At 37.5% G+C, this 21,749-nt stretch overlaps 1 protein-coding gene and 1 pseudogene across 11 annotated transcripts in view; one reads left to right on the forward strand and one right to left on the reverse strand.

The window, feature by feature from the left end:
* DTNB (dystrobrevin beta) overlaps nt 1–21,749 on the reverse strand; it is a 350,467-nt gene that overhangs the window by 149,731 nt on the left and 178,987 nt on the right. For all 11 annotated transcript variants that reach the window (XM_058287728.2, XM_058287727.2, XM_004452521.5 and 8 more), the window contains exon 9: nt 4,375–4,499. In XM_058287728.2, coding sequence (XP_058143711.1) covers nt 4,375–4,499 — 125 coding nt within the window. The remainder of the gene's footprint in view (nt 1–4,374; nt 4,500–21,749) is intronic.
* LOC139437583 (mitotic spindle assembly checkpoint protein MAD2A pseudogene) lies at nt 19,918–20,509 on the forward strand (annotated as a pseudogene).

The following is a 21,749-nucleotide window of genomic DNA, read 5'->3' on the forward strand; positions in this document are numbered from 1 at the left end:
AGAAAATATTTAGAAGTAAACAAGAAAACATTACATAACAAAACTTGGACACTATCCATACAGTGTTTAGAGAAATGTAAAGCCTTAAAGCTTCCATTACAGAGAGAGAAAAAAAGCTGAAATAGTAAGCTATCTATCTTTGAAGACATTAGAGAATACCAAAATAAACCCAAAGAAGCTATAACAAAATAATAAAGGGTGAAAATAAATGAAATTAAAGCATTCAACACATATAATAAAGAAGATCATAAAACCAAAACTTTGATCCTTTGAAAAGTCTAAAAGATTGGACAAATTTAATGTAAGATTCATCAAAGGGAAAAAAAGAGAAAAGTCATAAATACATGATGTTAGAAATAAAAAAGGAACATTGGCACACGAGCTGTAGATATTATAAAGATAATAAGATATTATGAACTCTATGCCCTTATTTTGAAAATTGAGATGAAATTGACAAAGTCCTTGAAATATGAAATGCTACAAAGTGACTAAAAAATAACTTAAAAATGCAATTAGACTTATGATTGCTTTTAAAAATGGAGTTAACAGTTTAAAACCTTCCCACAAAGAAATCTTTAAGCACATATAACTTTAATGGTGAGTTTTACAAAAAATTTAAGGAGCAAGTAACTTCAATCTTAAACAAGCTCTTACAAAGAATATAAGAAGAAGGAATGATTCCCAACTTTTGAGACAGCAAACTGGTCTGTAAAAACAAAACAAAACAAAAGCAAAAAATTTAAAAAAAATAAAAAAGAAGAGGAAATTACAGGTCAATCTCATTCAGGAACAAATGCAAAATCTAAACAAAATATTAGCAAAAAAACCCCAACAATGTATTAAAAGACGGCCAAGTTAGTTTTTTTCCAGGAATGTAAGAGTGGTTTAAACAATGTAATTCACTACAAAACAGAATAAACAAAAATCACATAATCATCTCAATTAGTACAAAAAAAGTATTTGGTAAAATTCAACAGCCATTCATGACAAAAAGAAGGCCCCTTTGCAAATCAGGGATAAAAAGGGACCCTCTTCAACCTGATAAACTGTATCTACAAAACCTACCCTATATAACATACTCAACAATGAACACTGTAAGCATTCCCTTAGGGATTAGTAATAACCTAAAAATGCCTACTAAATCCCTTCTGTTCAATATTGTAGTAGAGGGTTTAGCAAGCATAGTAAAAACTAATAAAAGTAGGAATTTACTTTAAAAAGGTAAGGAGTAGAAGAAAAGAAACAAAGGGCTGCCATTATATGTAGGTGATATATTTATTTATACAGAAAATCCAAAAGAATCTGAGGACAAATTATCAGAATTAATGGCCAAATTAAACACCATAACCAGGTAGAGGATCAAAATACAAAATCAACTTGCATTTCCATACACCAGCAACAAACTGTTAAGAAACGTAATTCAAAAAAGATACCACCTGCGTGAATACATATATATACCAAAACACACTGAAGTGTGCATATAAAATGGGTAAATTTTATTGTATGTAAATTATATCTTTTTTAAAAAGCTGTAGGAAAAAAGGTACCATTTGAAACTACAACAACAAATGTAGGGTACACAAGAATTAATCTAATATGTACAAGAAAGACCTTTCTGGGGAGAATTATAAAACTTTACTGAAAGCATAAAATATTTAAATAAATGAAATGAAATATACATTTATGGATTAGAAAATTTAATATTGTAAAGGTATCAAATCCCTCAATTTGATCATTAGAGTAAATAAAACTCCACCAATCAAAATCCCAACAAAATTTTTTGGAGGACTCAATTAGACTGTTTCTAAGATCTATATGAAAAAGGAAAGGGCAAAGAATAGAACAGACACTTTGGAAGAAGATTATTTAATTCCTCTGAGTAATTAATAATTGAGATCTTGGCAAAGGAATAGACAATTTGAACACAAGAAAATAATAGAGAGCCTCAAAACCAACTTATACATATTGGAAATTTAATATGACAATGGTGGCATTGCTGGTCAGTGGCAGAAATGATGAATTATCAAATAAATGGTCCTAATACAAGCTGTTATTCAAATGCAGAAAGAGAGAGACAGAAAGAAGGATAGAGGGATGAAGAAAGTATTGGATAGTCTACATCACACCAAAAACATCTATTCTAGATTAAAGACATAAGTGAAAGAGACATCTTCAAAACTTATAAAAAAGAGGAGAATATCAATATAATCTTGGGGCATACAAGCATGTTTAAAAAAAAACACAACATATAAAACACTAACCATAAAGGAAAAAGCTTAATAAACTTAATGGGAAAAAAATGGAATAGATTATAAGCAATAGATGAAATGCACTATGTAACTGTGATGGTTAGACTAATGTGTCAACTCAGCCAGGTAAAGGTGACCAGTTATTTGGTCAAACAAGCACTCAGCTAACTGTAATACAATGGCATTTCATGTACTTTAATCATCAGTGAGTTGATTGCATAGATGGCTGGTTACATCTACAATCAACTGAAGAGACTGACATCAGTGGAAGGCCTTAAAAGGTGAAGTGATCTCAGCATTCGTAGAGAGAATTCCCATCTCTACATCAGACAGCTAGCATCTCCTGGGGAACTCGAAGACCTTCATCAGAGTCCCTGGCTTGTAGCCTGCCTTACGGAATTTGGACTTATGCATCCCTGCGGTCACATGAGACAATTTTATAAAATCTCATACCATTTACAGATATCTCCTGCTGGTTCTGTTTCCCTAGAGAACCCTGACTAATACAGGAACACAGTGAAAACAAACATACGTTTTTCCCAACAAGAAAAAGGAAGTAACAAGAAAGAGAAAGAAAAACAACCTTACAACAAAGTTGTACAAGAAAGTCAATACAGTCATAAAGTCAACAGGTTGCATTATTTTGAGCAATTTAGTGATGTGAAAGTAGGTATCGTTTAACTCAAAAGAGAGAATAATTGCACAGGGATCATGACATTGAAAGTATACAAAAGGGCAGAGAATAAAAGGCACTGTATGACTTTGTAATGATGGTATGTCCTGTAAGTGCTATGGCTTTTTACTTTTAGACTTAACCCCTCAATAAAATCCCAGAAGACTTAGTTATGGTTATAGGAGAGAACATAAAAATTACCAGCTTTGCCAAATTTAAAGTAATGGCATAGATGACAGAAGTTAGGAGGCAAAAGGAGGAGGGAGCAGTAGACAGAAGGTACTAATTTCCTCAGCTTATATAGTGGTAGTAACTAGAAATAGAGGTTAAGAAATATATTTTAAAATTCCAAAGGTAACCAACTAAAAAATGGTGATATTAATTACAAAAAAATGGTTGGGGTTAATATATGGAGTTAAAACAAGGTCAGCACCTCATGCCATAAAAGGAATTTAATAATGCTCAAAATTGGTCAAAAAAAGAATGCTTAAAAAAACAAATGGTGTGATAATACATTTAAAGACAGGAGATACCTGCTAGGAGATCTAAAACTCAGGATGAAGTGTGGGATGGTATACTGCATTTCATTATAAACTCTTCTGCATTATTCAATTTTTAATCCATATGCATGTATTATTTTAATAAATATAAAAAGGCTTTTAAATTATTGAATTAAAAAAAGAAAAGATAAAATCAAGAACTCCAAGAATGCATTTAATCAAACTTACAACCCTCAGGTAAATAAAAGGGAAATGGATATCCACTTCAACAGAAAAACTTCTTAATGATAAAAAAAATCTACCAATTTATCCAGTAGAGTAAACTTAATATAATCATTTAATTCAAGATGAAGAAACCAGTTTGGAGGCTAAATCTTATCATTCATTGTTTTCCTCCTAACCTTTTCTTTTGTTCTTTCCTCTTCATTTCTCTAGGTCTTTTTTGCTCCCCTCTAGTTTTTTCTATTTAGCGTGATATATAAAAATATATAAAACACTAGTTTTATTTATAGACTAAAGTATTCTATTTCCTCTTCTTAATTTTCTCTCAATACAAAAAAGAGCAAATTAAGTTGATTTTCATTTCCATGTTGTCTAAACTAATTTTTAAAAACCCTATGGGCATTATTGCCGTAGAGAAGAAATGCTTTCTACCACTGATTGAAAGAAGAATACACAAACAAAAAGCAATGCTATTATAACCAGCACAGTAATTACTATTCAGTGTTTCCTTTGAAGACTGCAAAATTACTTAGGCTTCAAGACTCAGAAGCTATGTTTGAACATAGATATTTATGCTGACTTAAAGAGACGAAAGCTTGAAGTCTACATTTTCCGAAAGTAAAAACCAGAGTTAAACGTTCAAGTTTGGTGATATTTGGCTTTAATACAAAAGAATTAGAAAAGTCTCCATTCCAATATAATCAATATCCATATCCGGGTATATACTTACACAATATGTGCAAGATCAAGCGGTTTCTCTGGTTGCTCAGGAAAAACAGGATGCGGGGGTTCTCTGGTGGGTACACACCCCAAAGATTTACTAATAGCATGGCTCAGCTTCTTTGCAGGGGATTTCTGTGACAAAGTAGAAAATAAGAAAATAAGGAATAAAATCTTCAGAAGAACTAAAAAGAACTTTAAAAAGTTAGGTGACAAGGGCTATAGAAAATCTTTTCAAATGCAAATCAAGTTTCAATATAATCAACATTACTAGGTATTGCAGAAAGGAACTTCCAGTTGTTCTAGGGTCATTTGTGGTCCCTTCTTTTCTAAGTTTCTCCCTCATTTTTACTACAACATCATACTACTAGGTCAATGTTAACCTTCCTTCTGAACTTCTCTATGTATCCTTTACATCAACTCCTTCTTTTCATGCTTCTGGACCACTTTTAGTAAGATATTAAAGTTAATTCCATATCAGAGTCAGGACTTTTAAGTGGGCTGCAATACTAAATGAAGATAATGATGAGAGAACATGGCTTTTGGATGTTAGCAAATTAAGCTGATTAGGCTACATCCCAAAATGTACATATTAGGAGAATACTCCCAAATTAAATGTGAGGCAGAACATTTGGTGATAAGGGTCTGGTGAAGTTACCCAGATACAAATGAATACATGAATGTGTGGGTAGTCAGTAAGAGCTATGGCTCTAAATTATGATATGCTGGAGGTCCAAAAATAAGTTGGCAAACGAATATATTTCTCTGGATGGTACAGTAATACCAAATCCAAAGACTAGTAAGTCTAAAAATTAATAATAAAAATGCATGAAAGTAAACAATATGCCGCATTATGTAGAACATTCACTTCTAAAACCCATATTTAAAGGGGGATCTTTGTATACAGATTTTATTGTTCAGCCAATTTCCTTTAAATAACACTGCCATCTGAGATTTTCTTGGCATGACATAAACTGCAAAAAAGTTTAAACATTTCATTCTACTGCCTTTGCAGTTTATTGCCATATGTACCACTTTATTGGAAAATAGAATTTGTTCGTAGCCATGTGCCTCATCAACATTTATATCTTGCTTACTGTAGTCATTTAGCACAAAATAAACATGTTTGCCTTAAGATTATATTAGTAAAGATAATTAATACCTAGCTAATAATAAAGACTTGAATAGTATCAATTTCTCCAGTAACTTCATAAATTACTCCAAATCACCTATCACTGTACCTTTGTATGCATTAAATACTGGAAAAGGTCTAGATACATCCCAGTTTCCTGAAAATCATATCAACAAAGCAGAAATTCTGAACTTCTCCCCTAACTGCTCTCTATGCTCCCTCTGCCCAAAATATTGCCTATAATTTGACTTTGATTATTCCCCCACGAATCAACTTTCCACATTGCCCCTAACATTATATCACTCTTCTGCTTAAAATCTTTGAGAGGATGGTAATCACTCATAGAATACACTCTACATAAAGGCTTCGTATTTCATATGCAACTTTGGAACCTGGCTCCTGCCTCTCTCCTCACCTTTTACCGCATGCTAGCATGAACGATGAGCTATTGTTACCCATAACACGTCATATTCTTATGGGTCTTCAGACCTCGGCACATGATTTTCCTACGTCTGCCTTTTTCCATTACGATCTGAGAAAGTGCTTTGAATCATCTTTTTATATTTATTGAGAGCTGCATTGCGACCTAACATGTTGTCTATCCTGGAAAAGATCCATGGACACTTGAGAAGAATGTATGTATGTATTGCTACCCCTGCTCTTTTTTGGTTACTATTTGCGTGGTGTATCTTTCACTTTCAGCTGGTTTGTATCCCTGGGTCTAAAGTGAGTTTCTTATAATCAGCATATGGATGGCTCATGTTTCTTTATCCATTCTGTCAGCTTGTTATCTTTTGATTGGGGTTCCATATATCAGCCCTCCACCAACACCTTGCATTGTCTTAAGATGTTTGTTACAAATTGTGAAAGAATATTGTCCTTACCTTACACTTGGTGTATTTTCCCCTCAACCCACCCTATTATTATTTTTTAAATGTATTTCTTATGACAGAAGTTGTAAACTTATAAAACAATCATGCACATGTGCAGAATTCCCAAAAAAAAACCCCTCTATCAAAACGCCACAGTGTGGTGGAATATTTGTTACAGATAAGAAAATGTCACCTGATTACCACATACATAGTAAACATTTGGCACAAATTTTCCATACGGTTCCATTATCAACACAGTATATCTTTGGCATAGATGGAAGAATATTACATTATTACTGTTAACCACAGTCCATAGGTCACTCCAGGTGTATTTTTCCTATGCTACTCCACATTCCCACCACCCTGCCACAGTGATGTACATTTGCTCTAGTTCACAAAGGACACTCTTGCATCTATACCATCAACCACAATTCTTATCTACCTCTTGGTTTACTGTGCTATTCAGTTCCTAGATTATTCTCTAGCATTCTGTCAACTGCCATTTACATACTGTGGCAGTTTGATATACTTATGAATTCAAAAAACAGATACTGGATTATGTTTGTGATCTGGTCTGTACCTGGGTGTGATTGAGTTATGATTGGGGCTTTGACTGGGCCACATCATTAGGGTGGGGACTCACAGATAAAAGGCATGGCAAAGGACAGAGTAAAAGGGGTTTTGATGCTGGAGTTTGATGCTGAAGTCTTGAGCTGGAGCCCCAGGAAGTCAGCACGCAGAGGAAAAAGAAGCAAGCCCTAGGAAGAGAGGACTTGAGCCAGGAGTAGAACACAGAGGAATAGAGATGGCTCCTTAGTCACAGCAGAAACCCCAGGGAGAGATATAGAGCTGTTCACCTGATAGGCTACAGCTGACCTTGTCGAGAAAGGCAAAGTCTAGAAAGGTTCATAGTCTATAGCTGACCTTGTGGAGAAAACAGAGGAGCTGAGCCCAGAAGAACCCAGGAAGCCTGAACCCTCACAGACTTCGGCAGCCACCTTGCTCCAACACATGAAAATAGACTTTGGTGAGGGAAGTAACTTATGTTTTATGGTCTGGTAACTGCAAGCTCCTACCGCAAATAAATATCCTTTATAAAAACCAACAGATTTCTGGTTTTGCATTAGCACCCCTTTGGCTGACCAATACATATAACTAGACTACCATTTTCAGCCACATCCCCATTTATAAACTAGCTGTTCCTCACTATGTGTTACTAACCACTCTATACACTTCCACACTTTTACTGTAAAACTAATTAAAACTTCTACATACATTAAACATCAGTAGTCCATCTCAGTCCTCCTCTTATCTCCTTTAAGAATATACCACCTACCACAAGGGTTCGAAGATATTTTCCTACAATTTCTTCTAGAATCTTTATGGTTCTTGCTTTTATTTTTAGGTTTTTGATTCATTTTGAGTTAATTTTTGGATAAGGTGTGAGATAGGGGTCCTTTTCCCTTCTTTTGGCTATGGATATCCAGTTCTTTCAGCACCATTTGTTGAACAGACTGTTCTGCCTGAAATGTGTGGGTTTGACAGGCTAGTCAAAAAACACTTGACCATACATGTGAGGATCTGTTTCTGAAACATAAATTTGGTTCCATTGGTCTATGTGTCTGTCTTTATGCCAGTACTATACTGTTTTTACCACTGTAGTTAGGTAATATGATTTAAAGTCTGGAGATGAGGGTTTGCTTTTCCTTTGTAAGATGTTTCTGGCTCTTCAGGACCCCTTACCCTTCCAAATAAATTTGATAATCGAGTTTTCAATTAAAAAAAAAAACTGGTAGAATTGAATTTTTATCAGGACTGCATTGAATCTGTATATCAATTTGAACAGAATTGACATCTTAATGATATTTAGTCTTCCAATCTGTGAGCATAGAATGTTCTTCTAGTTATTTTGGCCTTTTTAAATTTCTTTTAACACTGAGTTGCAGTTTTCTGAATACAAGAGCTTTACATCGTTGGTTAAGTTTATTCCTATTTGAGTTTTATCTGTCATATTTTATTTTTACCATCTTTTTGACACTTTTCTTTACTTTTATTGATATAACCTTCATTTCTAGACCCTCTTCTAGGCCTTTCTCTCCTGTCTTTTTTTTTCAGGCTCTAGCACACCCTTTAGAATTTTCTGAAAATCTGGTCTCTTGGTCAGAAATTCGCTCAGTTTCTGTTTATTTGTTAATATTTTAATCTCGCCCTCATTTTTGAAAGACAATCTTCCCAGATATAAGATACTTGGCTGAAATTTTTTTCTCTTGTACTATCTTAAATATATCATACCACTGTCTTCCTGCCTCCATGGTTTCTGGTGAGAAATCAGCATTTAATCTTATTGGGTATCCCTTATATGTTATGCACTGCTTTTCTCTTGCTGTGCTCAGAATTCTCTCTTTGTTTTTGGCATTTGACATTCTGATTTGTATGTGTCTCAGAAATGGTCTATTTGGATTTTTTCGGATGGGAGTACATTTTACTTCTTGGACATGGATATCTATGTCCTTCAATAGGGTTTGGAAATTTTCTACCATTATTTCTTCAAATACTCCTACTGCCCCTTTTCCCTTCTCTTCTCCTTCTGGGACACCCATGAGACATACGTTTGCAAGTCATTTGCTGTCATTTAGTTCCCTGAGAACTTGTTCAATTTTTTCCATTCTTTTCTTCATCTGTTCTTTTGTATGTTTGCTTTCAGAGGCCATTTCTTCAAGTTTACCAACCCTTTCTTCTACCTCCTCAAATCTGCTATTACATGATTCCAATGTTTTAAAAATTTCATTTATTGAGCCTTTCATTCCCATAAGGTCTGCTATTTTTCTATGTATGCTTTCAAATTCTTCTTTGTGCTCATCTAATGCCTTCTTTTTAAAAAAAGATTAAAAAAAAAATTCTCCCCACTCCCTCCATTGTCTTCTCTCTGTGTCCATTTGCTGTGTGTTCTTCTGTATCTGCTTGTATTCTCATTAAGTGCCTCCAGGAACTGATCCTGGGACCTTTTGGAGTGGGAAAGAAGTAGTCATTCTCTTGCACCACCTCAGCTCCCTGACCTGCTGCATCTCTTATTATCTCTCCTCTGTGTCTCTTTTTGTTGTGTTGTCTTGCTGTGCCAGCTCTCCACATGAGCAGCACTCCTGCACAGTGCAGCACTCGGCATGGGTCAGCTCACCACATGGGTCAGCTTGCCTTCACCAAGAGGCCTTTGGGTATCAACCTGGGACCTCCTATATGGTACATGGGAGCCCGATTGCTTGAGCCACATCCTCTTCCCCCAATGTTTTATAATCTCTTTAGCCATCCCATTGAATTTATTAAGGATATTTGTTTGAACATCTATGATTAGTTGTCTCAACTCATTTTATGTCATTTGGAGGCTTATCTTGTTCCTTTAACAGGGCCATTATCTTCCTGTTCCTTGGAGTGGATTTTAACTTTTTTGTGGTGTCCTGGCATCTGGCTTACTACAGTATTTATTCTGGGTGCAGTTTTTCTCTTTAGTTTAGGGCTTCCTGCCCTTTATCCCTTATTGGTTGTGCAGTAGGAGCCAAGGTTGTAATTGGTGCTATAAGCTGTGGAAGCTCAAGCTGCCCTCACTGCCCCAGGGACCAATGAAGCTTCTCTCAACTTTCTCCTTTGCCAGGGACAGAGTCACAGTCATGTGTAATAACTCAAGTTGTGCAGGCCTAGACTGTAGTTGCCCAGAGACTGATGAAGCTTCACACCCTTTTCTCCCCTGCCTGGGGCAGGAATGGAGCTGCAGGTGTGGGCAGCAATCTATGCAGTGTGGGTCCAAGATGACTGCAGTTGCCTCGCTAGACTTCTGCTTATTCAGTCTGTGCCAGCCAAAGGTACCTGCAGTTACCTGGTTAGGCTGATGCAGAGGTAGGGCTTAAGCCTAGCTGAGGGCTGCAAGCAAATCTGGGTGAAAGAAACCAGTTCCTATCATCACTGTGATTTTCGGTCAGCCAGGCTTCCCCTCATGCTGGGGGCGGAGTCAAAATGGCAGCTACCAGCTTCTCTCCAACTTGGACAGATTTACACCCTACCTGTTCTTAGGGTTATACCTTAGCCAGCCAAGTTTATTAACCAGTAGCTGAAATCAGTGGTCAACTGTCTCTTCTGTCACCTCTTTTGGGAAGTGGATCTTTCAATTCCAGCCATGGAACAGCTCCTGAGGTGGCTTCTGCTTCCAGTGGAAGATGGGCATTGGCCTCCATGGCATGGCATGCTCTACTTATGAACTGTCTCTGCAGATGTGCAGTGCCCTTCTTCTACTCCTTCAAGGATGTTATAGGATGTTCTTCTGGTGTCCTGGAGCCCCAAACAGGTGCTTCAGCTAGCTCCAGATAGGTCTGGGTGTTTACTAACTGTCCTGTAGCAGAAGCTGACTCTAGAAGCTCCTTACTCTGCCACCATCTTGCTGATTGTAGGTGGATTCTTTTTCATGAACTCTCTTAGTTTCTGTTTGTGAATATTTTATACTGACCTTTATATTTGAAGGATAATTTTGCTGGATACAGAATTCTCAGTTGGCAGTTTTTCCTCTTTCACTATCCTAACTGTATCATACCACTGTCTTCTTGCCTCCATGGTTTCTGAAGAGAAATCTGCACTTTTTTTTTAAGATTTATTTTTTATTTATTTCTCTCCCCTCCCTGCCCCCTGCAGTTGTCTGCATTCTGTGTCCTTGCTGTGTGTTCTTCTGTCACCGCTTCTATCCTCATCAGCGGCACCAGGAATCTGTGTTTCTTTTTGTTGCGTTATCTTGCTGTGTCAGCTCTCAGTGTGTGCAGCACCATTCCTGGGCAGGTTGCACTTTCTTTCATGCTGGGCGGCTCTCCTTACGGGGCGCACTCCTTGCACGTGGGGCCCCCCTACACAGGGGACACCCCTGCATGGCAGGGGACACCCCTGTGTGGCACGGCACTCCTTGGGTACATCAGCACTGAATGTCGGCCAGCTCCACATGGGTCAAGGAGGCCCAGGGTTTGAACCGCAGACCTCCCATGTGGTAGGTGGACGCCTTACCCATTGGGCCAAGTCTGCTTCCCTGCACTAAGTCTTACTGGATGTCCCTTGTATGTGATGGTTTGCTTCTCCCTTGCGGCTCTGAGAATTTTCTCTTTATCTTTGACATTTGACATTCTGAGTAGTATGTATCTTGGAGTACGTCTATTTTGCTTTATTCTGATTGGGGTATGGTATGCTTCCTAGACATGTAAGTTCATTTCTTTCATGAGAGTTGGGAAATTTTCAGCTATTATTTCCTCAAATACTCTTTCTGCCCCTTTTCCCTTCTCTTCTCCTTCTGGAACTCCCATGACATGTATGTTGTTGTGTTTCATGTTGTCATTCAACTCTCTAAGTCCCTGCTCATTTTTTCCATTCTTTTCTCTCTTCAATTGCAGCTGTTTGTATCACTTATTCCTTCTTCTATCATTTCAAGTCTGTTGTTATATGCTTCTAATGTGTTCTTGATCTCATCTATTACGTCTTTCATTTCCATGAGCTGTTACTTTTCTGTTCAGGGTTTCAAATTCTTCTTTGTGCTTGCTCAATGTCTTCTTGATGTCACTTATCTCTTCAGCCAGATTGTCTTTCAACTCATTAATTTGTTTTCTTAAAGGTTTATTTTTTAATTTATTCCCCCCGCCCCTTCCCCTCCTCCCACCCTGCTGCTTTTGCTGTCTGTGTTGTCTTCTCTTCTTATTTTCTCTCCTCTAGGATTCACCAGGATTTGATCCTGGAGACCTCCAATGGGGAGAGAGGTCTCCTGTCAATTGCGCCACCTCGGTTCCTGGTTTCTGCTGCACCTCACCTTGACTCTCTTTTGATGTGTCATCATCTTGCTGCATGAATCACTTGCATGGGACACTGGCTCACCATGCGGGCACTCATGTGGGCACTGGCTCACCACATGGGCACTCACGCAAGCACTGGCTTTTTGTGCAGGCACACCTTCTCTTCTTTTTCACCAGGAAGCCCTACGGATCAAACCCAAGTCCTCCCATATGGTAGGCGGAAGCTCTATCACTTGAGCCACATCTGCTTCCCTCATCAATTTGTTTTTGGAAATTAGTACACATCTTGTTAATTTTTAAAAAATATTTATTTATTTATTTATTTCTCTCCCCTTCCCCCTGCCCTGGTTGTCTGTTCTCTGTGTCTACTTGCTGCATCTTCTTCTTTGTCTGCTTCTGTTGTTGTCAGTGGCATGGGAATCTGTGTTTCTTTTTGTTGCGTCATCTTGTTCTGTCAGTTCTCTGTGTGTGGCGCCATTTCTGGGCAGGCTGCACTTTCTTTTGCGCTGGGCAGCTCTCGTTATGGGGCACACTCCTTGAGCATGGGGCTCCCCTATGCGGGGGACACCCCTACATGGCACGGCACTCCTTGTGCGCATCAGCACTGCACATGGGCCAGCTCCACATGGGTCAAGGATGCCCAGGGTTTGAACCACAGACCTCCCATGTGGTAGACGGATGCCCTAACCACTGAGCCAAGTCCGCTTCCCTACATCTCGTTAATTAATTCTCTCAAATCCTGCATTTCTTCTGGGGCTTTGATATATTCCTTTTCTTGGGCCATGTCTTCTATTTTCTTAGCTTGGCTTGTAATTTTTGGTGGTGTCTAGGCATCTGATTAGTACATAGTTTACTCAGACACTCAATTTCTTTTTCTTTTGTAGGGATTTAGTGGCAGGAGGCTGTGTTACCACTGCTCTTTGATTCTTGGCTCAACCTGGATTGTTAGGATTATCCCTGCCAGTTGCTCAAAACTGGGCTCTGGACCCAGTAATTGGTTGTAGACTCACTTCCTGGGCCTTTGGGAAGGAGGGTATAGAGGTGGGAAAAAGCCTCTCCATTGTTTTTAATTTTATTACATGCCCTTTCTTGGTCTGCCAGCAGATGGCACTCTTTGGCAGCTCTCAGTTCAATGCCTGGTCAGAGTGTATTTGTTGCAACACAGACTCGATCACTGTGATAGAGCTTCCCGGCTGGAAGTTAAGAGCCTTACAAATCAAACTTTCTCAGCCTTCTCTGTCAGCCCCCTTCCCTTTCCTGAGTAGGAAGTACTCCACTCCCCTCTGAGTCCTTAACAATCAGTCCCAGTTAGTAAAGAAGAAGATTGGGAGGGTTGTACATCTTTAGCCTTTTGCGATTTCCACAGACAAACAATGATGCAGCCCTACCTAGCCTGGAAAGTCTCCTGGGACAAAGCCAATCAAATTTGTGAGTCAAAAACTGAGTCAGCCTTAAGCTGTATCCTTCTCTCTCCCCTTTCTTGGGGAGGTACATCCTCAACAATCAGTCCTGGCTAGAAGAGAGGGAGATTTGGAGTATGGGATTTCTCCAATTCTGTGCCAGCTCCCAGGGCAAACCAGTGTGGTTCCACCCATCCTGGAAGGACTGGTGGGAAACAGCAGACCAAATTTGTGGGTCAAAAGCTGAATCAGCCTTAGGCTGTGTCCCTCTCTCTCCCCTTTCCTGGGGTGGTGGATCTCTGGCGCCCCCCTTTGTCTGTAGCCGCAGGCCCAGAGCCTGAGAATTCTAAAGCGCCTTGAGTGTGTGGGGAGGATGCTGGCAGCAGCAGCTGTTGGTTTCAACTCATTGTTCTGTGGTCCTGATTTCCTTCCTTTGTCCTTCTCTCCTCCGGGCTGTGTCCAGCCTTTACCTAGTGTCCTAAACCCTAGAAAATATTTTCCAGGTTGGTTCAACCTGTCCTCTAGCTATTCTTCTGGAGGAGATAAAAGTCCTGTGTCTTTCTAGTCTGGCATCTTCCCGGAATTCCTACATCTGCCTTTATGCAATCTACTTTTCTGTAAATTCTCTGCTCATCTCTCAGGACTGCTTGCAAGTCTCACCTGCACTTTGAACACTTTCCTCGCTGCTCTAGAAGCCCGTAACTGCCTCTTCCATTATCCCTTTACCCTGTCAGGACATATTTCCACTGTTGCACTTACCTCACTATTTTGCACTTTTTTATTTATTTGCCTATCTCTGTTAGACTGGAGCTCCTAGAGGGTAAGAATTATGTCTTATTCATTTTTGTATTTCTAGAACTGATCCTATAGAGAATATGTTAGTTGAACAAATTGTTTGTTTAGATGCATTTTCTAGATTGCTTTTTTCTGAACTACATGTTTGTTTGTTTTTTAAGAATTATGATGCAAGTAGGAGATAATCAGAGGACACTGAAGAGAATAGTTTAAGTCACCTTTACAACTAAACACTTCTACATCAGTAATCCATGTATTCATTTTATGATTTTTTTCTACATCTGAGAACCACCTGGGCCACTAACCCATGCAGTCTATGTGAGATGGACTATCACATAGGCCACTTTAGTTCCAGGTGCATATTTTATAATAAATATCAAAATAAACTACATGACTAGTGTAGCAGTTTGATATTGTTTATGAATTCCAAAAACAGATATTGGATTATGTTTGTAAACTGGTCCGTTCCTCTGGGCTTATTAGATTGTATTAACTTCAGAGGTTTCAGTTTTACTTGATTAAATTATGATTAGAACTTTGATTGGGTCATGTCAGTAGGACGTTGATTTCCACCACCCCCCCTTGGTGGGTGGGAATTCACAGAGCAAATGACAAGGCAGAGGAGTTAGTTTGAAATGTTTTGAATGCTGAAACCCCAGCAAGTAAATACACAGAGAAGCAGATACATGAAGGCTCCAATAGACATGGCAGAGGCCCTAGGAAGAGAGATGAGCTGTTTGCCTGACAGGTTATAGTTGGCCTTGAGGAGAGAGCAGAGCAGCTGAACCTGGAGAGAAACTAGCCCTGGGAGAGAGATGACACTTATCCCAGCCTAAGGCTGAGATTGGAAGCAGCTGGGACCACGGAGCCTTAAGAGGAAGAAGAATCAACCCTTGCAGATGTTGCAGCCATCTTGCTCAACGCATGGCAAAAGACTTTGGATGAGAAAGTACCTCTCATGGTACCTTGAGTTGGACTCTTTATGGCTTGGTAACTGTATGCTTCTACACCAAAAAAATACCCTTTTATAAAAGTCAACAAATCTCTGGTATTTCGCATCAGCACCCCTTTGGCTGACTAAAACAACTATTAAAATAAAAAATATTCTCTAGCAGTATATTTGCTATGCTTTTGAAAAAAACTGCTTTAAGTCAAGGTCTAAAATTAGAACCAATTTCAAATCTGAAAATATAGATATAAAGGTAAGATAAATACATCAAGGTCCATTCCAAATAACTACAGTAAATCAAGAAGGCCTTGATATATATGAGAAGGAAAAAATCCTAGAAATTTAGAGTATAAAGTAAGAAATCTAAGATCAAATAAAAAAGGAAAATATGACCTCCGCCCCAAATATAAAGATACGCCTTCAATGAGGCTGTCTAAATATGTAAAAAAGTGACTTCCTAAAAAAAGATTGCCAAGGGCTAAGATGAACAGTACCTGTAAGCACACCTATGAATGCCAAGGCATGGCATTACCTCTTATGTCTACCCAGCACTAGGACAATGCCTGGGACCTGATGCTATATCACTACAAAGACAAGAAGTAAAGAAGGGGGAGAGGAAAGCAGTCCAGGTCTAGGAACTGGTGTCTCCTACACTTCACTTAAACTACTATTCTAGAGTAGCTCTTTTAAGTATCTCTACCTGTCTCCTAAATTGAACCCTAAAAGTGATATGAAGAGGAGGTCGAAATCTAGAAAATTAAAGGTCCTACATATACTTTTTAAAAAAAAGATTTTACTTATTTCTCCCATCCCCTCATTGTTTGTACTTGCTGTATCTGTTCGTTTTCCTTTCAGGAGGCAGCGGGAACTAAACCCAAGACCTCTCATGTAGGAGGAAGGCACCTAATTGCTTGAGTCACCTCTGCTCCCTGCTTTATTGGGGCTCTCATTATATTTTCCTCCTTGTGTCTCTTGTTGCATCAGCTCACTGTGCCAGTCCATTGCATCAGCTCACTGCCTTGCTCATCTTCTTTAGGAGGCACTGGAAACCGAACCCAGGACCTCCCATGTAGTAGGTGGGAGCTCAATTGCTTGAGCCACATCTGCTTCCCCTCCTCCATATACTCTTAGGCAATGATTTTCAATCTTTTTGCATTTTCATTACCCTAATCCACTTTACTTAATTTCAAAACATTTCCTACCATCTCTTAAAAATACTACAGGTTACATTTCCTTCCTTTATTAGAGATGCACACACACACACAGAGCTGATTCTGGGTATGTGGCATAAAATCACCAGGAATAATGAATTAGGGAAGACTGAACCATTGTCCCTTGAGGAAATAAGGGTTAGGTTCTGGAAGACTCTGCTGACAACATTTGGTCAACCAAACCCATTAGGCAGTATCAGGGATTGAACCTGGGACCTCATACATGTGAAGTACGCACTCAACCACTGGGCTACACCTGTCCCCTCTTCTTAATTTTTAATGTATCTATTTTACAGATGCCTTATTAAATTTGTTTTGGTATAGAATTATCAATTTCATTGTTTTATCTTTGGAAAACTTTGTCTGGTAAAGTTGTTTGTCTTGAAATCTATTGCTTGAGATAAATATGGTTTCACCAGAAATTTTGTGGTTAGTATTTGGCTTGGTATATCATTTTTTAAAACCATGACTTTCAACTGTTCTTTGTGCTTTTTTTTTTTTTTTTGCTGTCTCTCATAAATAGCATAGAGCCAGATTTTTAAAAATAGTCATTTGACAACTATTGCTTTTTATTTGGAAATTTTAATGTTGATTTATTTCTACAGTTTATTTCTTCCTTACTATATTTGTCTGATCTTTTTCTTATATTTTTGTCCCATCTTATTTTTTTTAGGTTTTATTTTTCTCATTTTATTTTGTTTTCCTTTTTTGGCAAGTATATACTCTCTGAGTCAACTCTTCTATGGTCGCTTCTTTCTTACTCAAAGGTGGGGGGCACAGGGGATTCACGCTGCGACCACTGGCCTGTGTGTTCCTGTGCCAGGCTGGGTTTTGTTTTCCTTAGATACCATGGACCAGGCACTAAACCACTGCATTTTCACTCCACCTCCAGCTAAGTGCTGGCAAAGCACTGTCTTCAAAGCCTGACAGCCTAATGGAAAAAGCTCAGGATTGGTGCCTCCAAGGCTACTCCTGTCTTCTTACTTCAAATTACCCTCTCTGAGTTCATCGTCCTGTGCGCCAAACCACATGATCTGAGGGCATCCAAGCAGAAACATATGCCTCAGTGGGGGGCCCTTGGTCCAAACCCTATTCTCTTCACAGATAAATCTGGAACCTCTTCTATTTCAATATGAACTCTTACCACAATCTTAATCAGCATCTTTATCCTTATCCTGTAACTTAAAATAATTCAATGTTAACCAAAATTGGTCATTATACCTGATGCTTATTTAAATTCACCCACATTAACTAATTCCACTGTGTACTGTCTCTTCTTGAATCCCATTTCTTTCTTGCTTCAATTAATTTTCTCCCCCAAAGTATACCCTTTATTAATTCCTTCAGTTATCATCTGTTGTGGTATACTTCTTAAGACTTTTCTGAAAATATCTTTATTCTTTCTTTGCTATTGAATAATTTAGCTAGGTACAGAATTCAGGCTTGACTTTTTCATTCTATCCTTTGAATTTTTTAATCACCTTTCACAGTTTCCATCTCCTTATATCTGTGTTTAGTATTCTGTATCTGGTTAATTTCTTCAGATCTATCTTCCACTCTCTAATTTATACTTCAGCTGTCTCTAGTTTGCTGCTTAAACTTTCCATTGAGCTTAAACTTAATTTAAAAAAAAAAATCCAATTTGGTCCTTTTTTTAATATCACCTATTCCTTTGTCAAAGACACTATTCCTGATTTTATTTATTTGATTTAAAAATAAACTACTTTCTAAAGTTCTTGGTACATTAAATCTACCATCTATTATGTTTGCTGAGTCTCCCTCTAGTAGATTGTTTCTTTATAGGCTTTATAATTTTTGATAATGAGCTCATCTTCAGTGGGAATTGTTTTTGTACGGGAATCCCACTTGACTTGGGTTGTGAAAGTAGTATTGCTACAGAGGGATGTTTGTGTACACTTACAGTAGGTACTCTTAAAGCAGCGCTATCCAACAGAACTTTCTGGGATCACGGAAATGTGTTCTACCTGCATTGTCCAATATGGTAGGCACTAGTCACATGTAGCTACTAAGTATCTGAAATGTTGCTACTGTGACCGAGAAAATTACTTTTTTAAAAAACTTGACTTAATTTAAACTTAAAATTAAATAGCCATATGTGGCACCATATTGGACAGTGCAGCAGAGGCTTCATTTTTCATGGACAAATGCTTACACTGTTTTTTGGTTTGAATATTTCCATGCAATCTATTGGTAAAAATTTGGATTCTATACCTCTGTGTGGTTCATGGAAGGTATAAATTGTCAGTAAATTATACTTGTTAGCATTTTGGACTCTCCTTTTGTCCCTTCTAATACTGCTTGCCTTGAATTGTTTTGTCTTGTATTGATATTTTGCACTACCTTTTTTATCCCTTTATCAGCTGCTTGCATCCTCCTTTGAAGCATTTTATATGTAGTTCTTGTTTTATTAAATCTGAACTTTTATCTTTTAAGTAGGTGAGTTTAATTCATTCCTATTTATTTTTATTCTGGATATGCATGTTTGGATTTATTCCTAGCAACTTTTTTTGTGTTTTCTAACTGTAATTTTTTTTTTCTATTTTCCTGTCTACTAATGTACTGATCATGTTTTTCCTTTTGCTACATTTTTTTCTTCTTATCGTTTTAAGGATTTACATTTTATAATTCTTTCAGTGGTTACCTTTTTAAAATTTATTAACTCTTATTTACAAAACATACTATAACCTTAAATTTTTAACACAAGTTAAAATTATATTTTCTTACAAGAGTTAATTATACTTTATATCCTAATCCTTAGCAAGCTTTTATTTTCCTTTTCACGTCACCCTTCACAAATCCCATGTTGCTTTTAAATTTAAATTATAACTTATTAAAAATCATCTTGTCATTTTATAATCAATATGCGTTTAGAGTTAACATTGTTGTTCTGATTTTTCCCTTTCTCCTTTTTCTTACATCACATCAATACCTTCTGGGCTCATTTTTTCCTTACTGGACTATATTTTTAAGTAGTCCTTCCAGCAAAAGGCTTTCAAAATCCTAAAAGTCTGAAAATGTTATTGTAGTAACCTCACTATTAGAAAGATGGCTGGGAATAAAATTTTAGGTTCAAATTTCTTTTCTCTCAGGACTTTGAAGAAGGGTTACTGTGGTCTTAAAACCAATGATTAAGTCTGATGTCATGTGGATTCTCATTTTTTGAAGACCATACAGTCTCTTTTTCTCTCTGTTGGTACCTGGGAAATTCTCTTCATCATCACTGATGCATAATGCATATGTTGATCTTTGTTGTTTAAAAATGTATTTCTCTTGGACAGCATTACTTTTGAAACGAGTGGTGGGGAACTGCTGTGGAGCTGCTGCTGTTGCTGTTTAAAGGGTGGAAGTGTGTCTTTGTGCCTGGCCATGGCACAGCAACTCCTCCAGAAGCAGAACATCACCCTGTGTGGGAGTGCCAAAATTGTGGTGGATTCTCCTTTGGCATCAACAGCATTTTATATATATCTGAAAATTTTACTTGAGTACAGAAATATGGACTCACCTCGCTTGTAACTATTGATCCTGAGCTCATAAAATACCTCAATAATGTGATGGAACAACTAAAAGATTGGTTATACAAGTGTTCCGTTCAGAAACTGGTGGGTAGTCACCTCAAATATTAAAAATGGTGAAGTCCTTGAAAGACGGCAATTTGATATTGTGTGACAAGACTGCGACGATGATCATACACCCAGAGAAGTCACAGAAAGCTATCCAAGATGAAATTTGTTCAGTAAATCAGACAGATCACAGCTACAGTAACATTTCTGCCACTATGAGAAGTTTCTTGTTCATTTGCTCTACTGATTTATACAAAGATATGGTTGTTCCTGAAAAATGGGAAGAATCAGGACCACGGTTCATTACCAATTCTGAGGAAATCTGTCTTCCTTCAGTTACTACCATAATTCACAAAGTAAATAGCATGGTGGTCTACAAAATTCCTGTCAATTACTGAAGGATGAGATGAGAAAAACAATGTACTTGTAATTCTTTTTTTTTTTTAAGATTTATTTTATTTATTCCCTGCCTCTCGTTTGCACTGTCTGCTCTGTGTCTGCTGGTCTTCTTTTATTTTAGGAGGCACCAGGAACTGAACCTGGGACCTCTCTTGTGGGAGAGAGGTGGTCAATCACTTTTTCCTGAAATCGACTCTAGTTGATAGGTTTTATTTCATGGGTTATTTTTTAGATAGGGAAAGCCAACATTATACTTTACTGAACCGTGCATAATTGTTCTTTTTTTTAGTACCTGTCTGACTTTCCGTAGGACTGACATCATGAATTAGAGGAGAGTATGGTATTCCTTATTAATGTGTTTGGCTAAATAGATTAGCACAAAAGCACATAACACATTGTTCAAAAAAGAACCAGCAGATTTTGTTAGCGTTCCTTTGAGAGTGGTAACTATACCATTTTTTGCTATAATGCTGAATGACTTCTTAAATCATACATTTTGGTCAAGTAGCTTAAGTCAGAATATATATAAATATTTAAATATAAAATATAGCATAAGAAGTCTGAATATTCAGAATCTTTTTTTAGATTCTGAAAGTAATTAGTATAACACCAGTAATGAAAATCTGCTCTATTAGACCCTTTTGCCATTTATTTAGTTGTATAGTTACCATGTTGAAAAAACCTTTACTAATCTGATTTTAATTTATGTAACTTGTACCTATGAAGTCATGGATATAGCTACTGTTTTATTTCCTATGATGCAGAATGCTTAAAAATGTCTTCATGTGTTTTATAAAATCAGGCTTTAAATGACAATGATGAAATAAATTTATATGTTAAAAAAAAAGTATTCCTTTTCATTCTTGGTAGGTTCTTTCTATCTGAGGGCTCATACCTTTTTTAGTTCTAGAAAATTCTCAGAAGTTATTTCTTCAAACATTGCCTTGTCATTTTTCTTCACTTGCAACTCCCATTATACAAGCACTGAAACTTCCACACTGTCCTAAATGCCTCAATCATCCCTTCCTATACTATTTCTTATCTCTTGAGGCTGAGTTTGGGAAGAATTTCTCACCCTGATCTTCTACTTCACTTTTTTTTTCCTTCACTCTGTCCAATTTGTTATAGAATCTATTCAATTTCAACACCTAAATTTTTCATGTTCATTACTGCCTATTATCGTTTCATCACTTCTGGTTCTTGTTTTAAGGATGAAAGTTGATCCTTGGTCCTCTAAGG

Source organism: Dasypus novemcinctus, chromosome 25, assembly GCF_030445035.2.
Source record: "Dasypus novemcinctus isolate mDasNov1 chromosome 25, mDasNov1.1.hap2, whole genome shotgun sequence".
Classification (NCBI taxonomy): domain Eukaryota; kingdom Metazoa; phylum Chordata; class Mammalia; order Cingulata; family Dasypodidae; genus Dasypus; species Dasypus novemcinctus.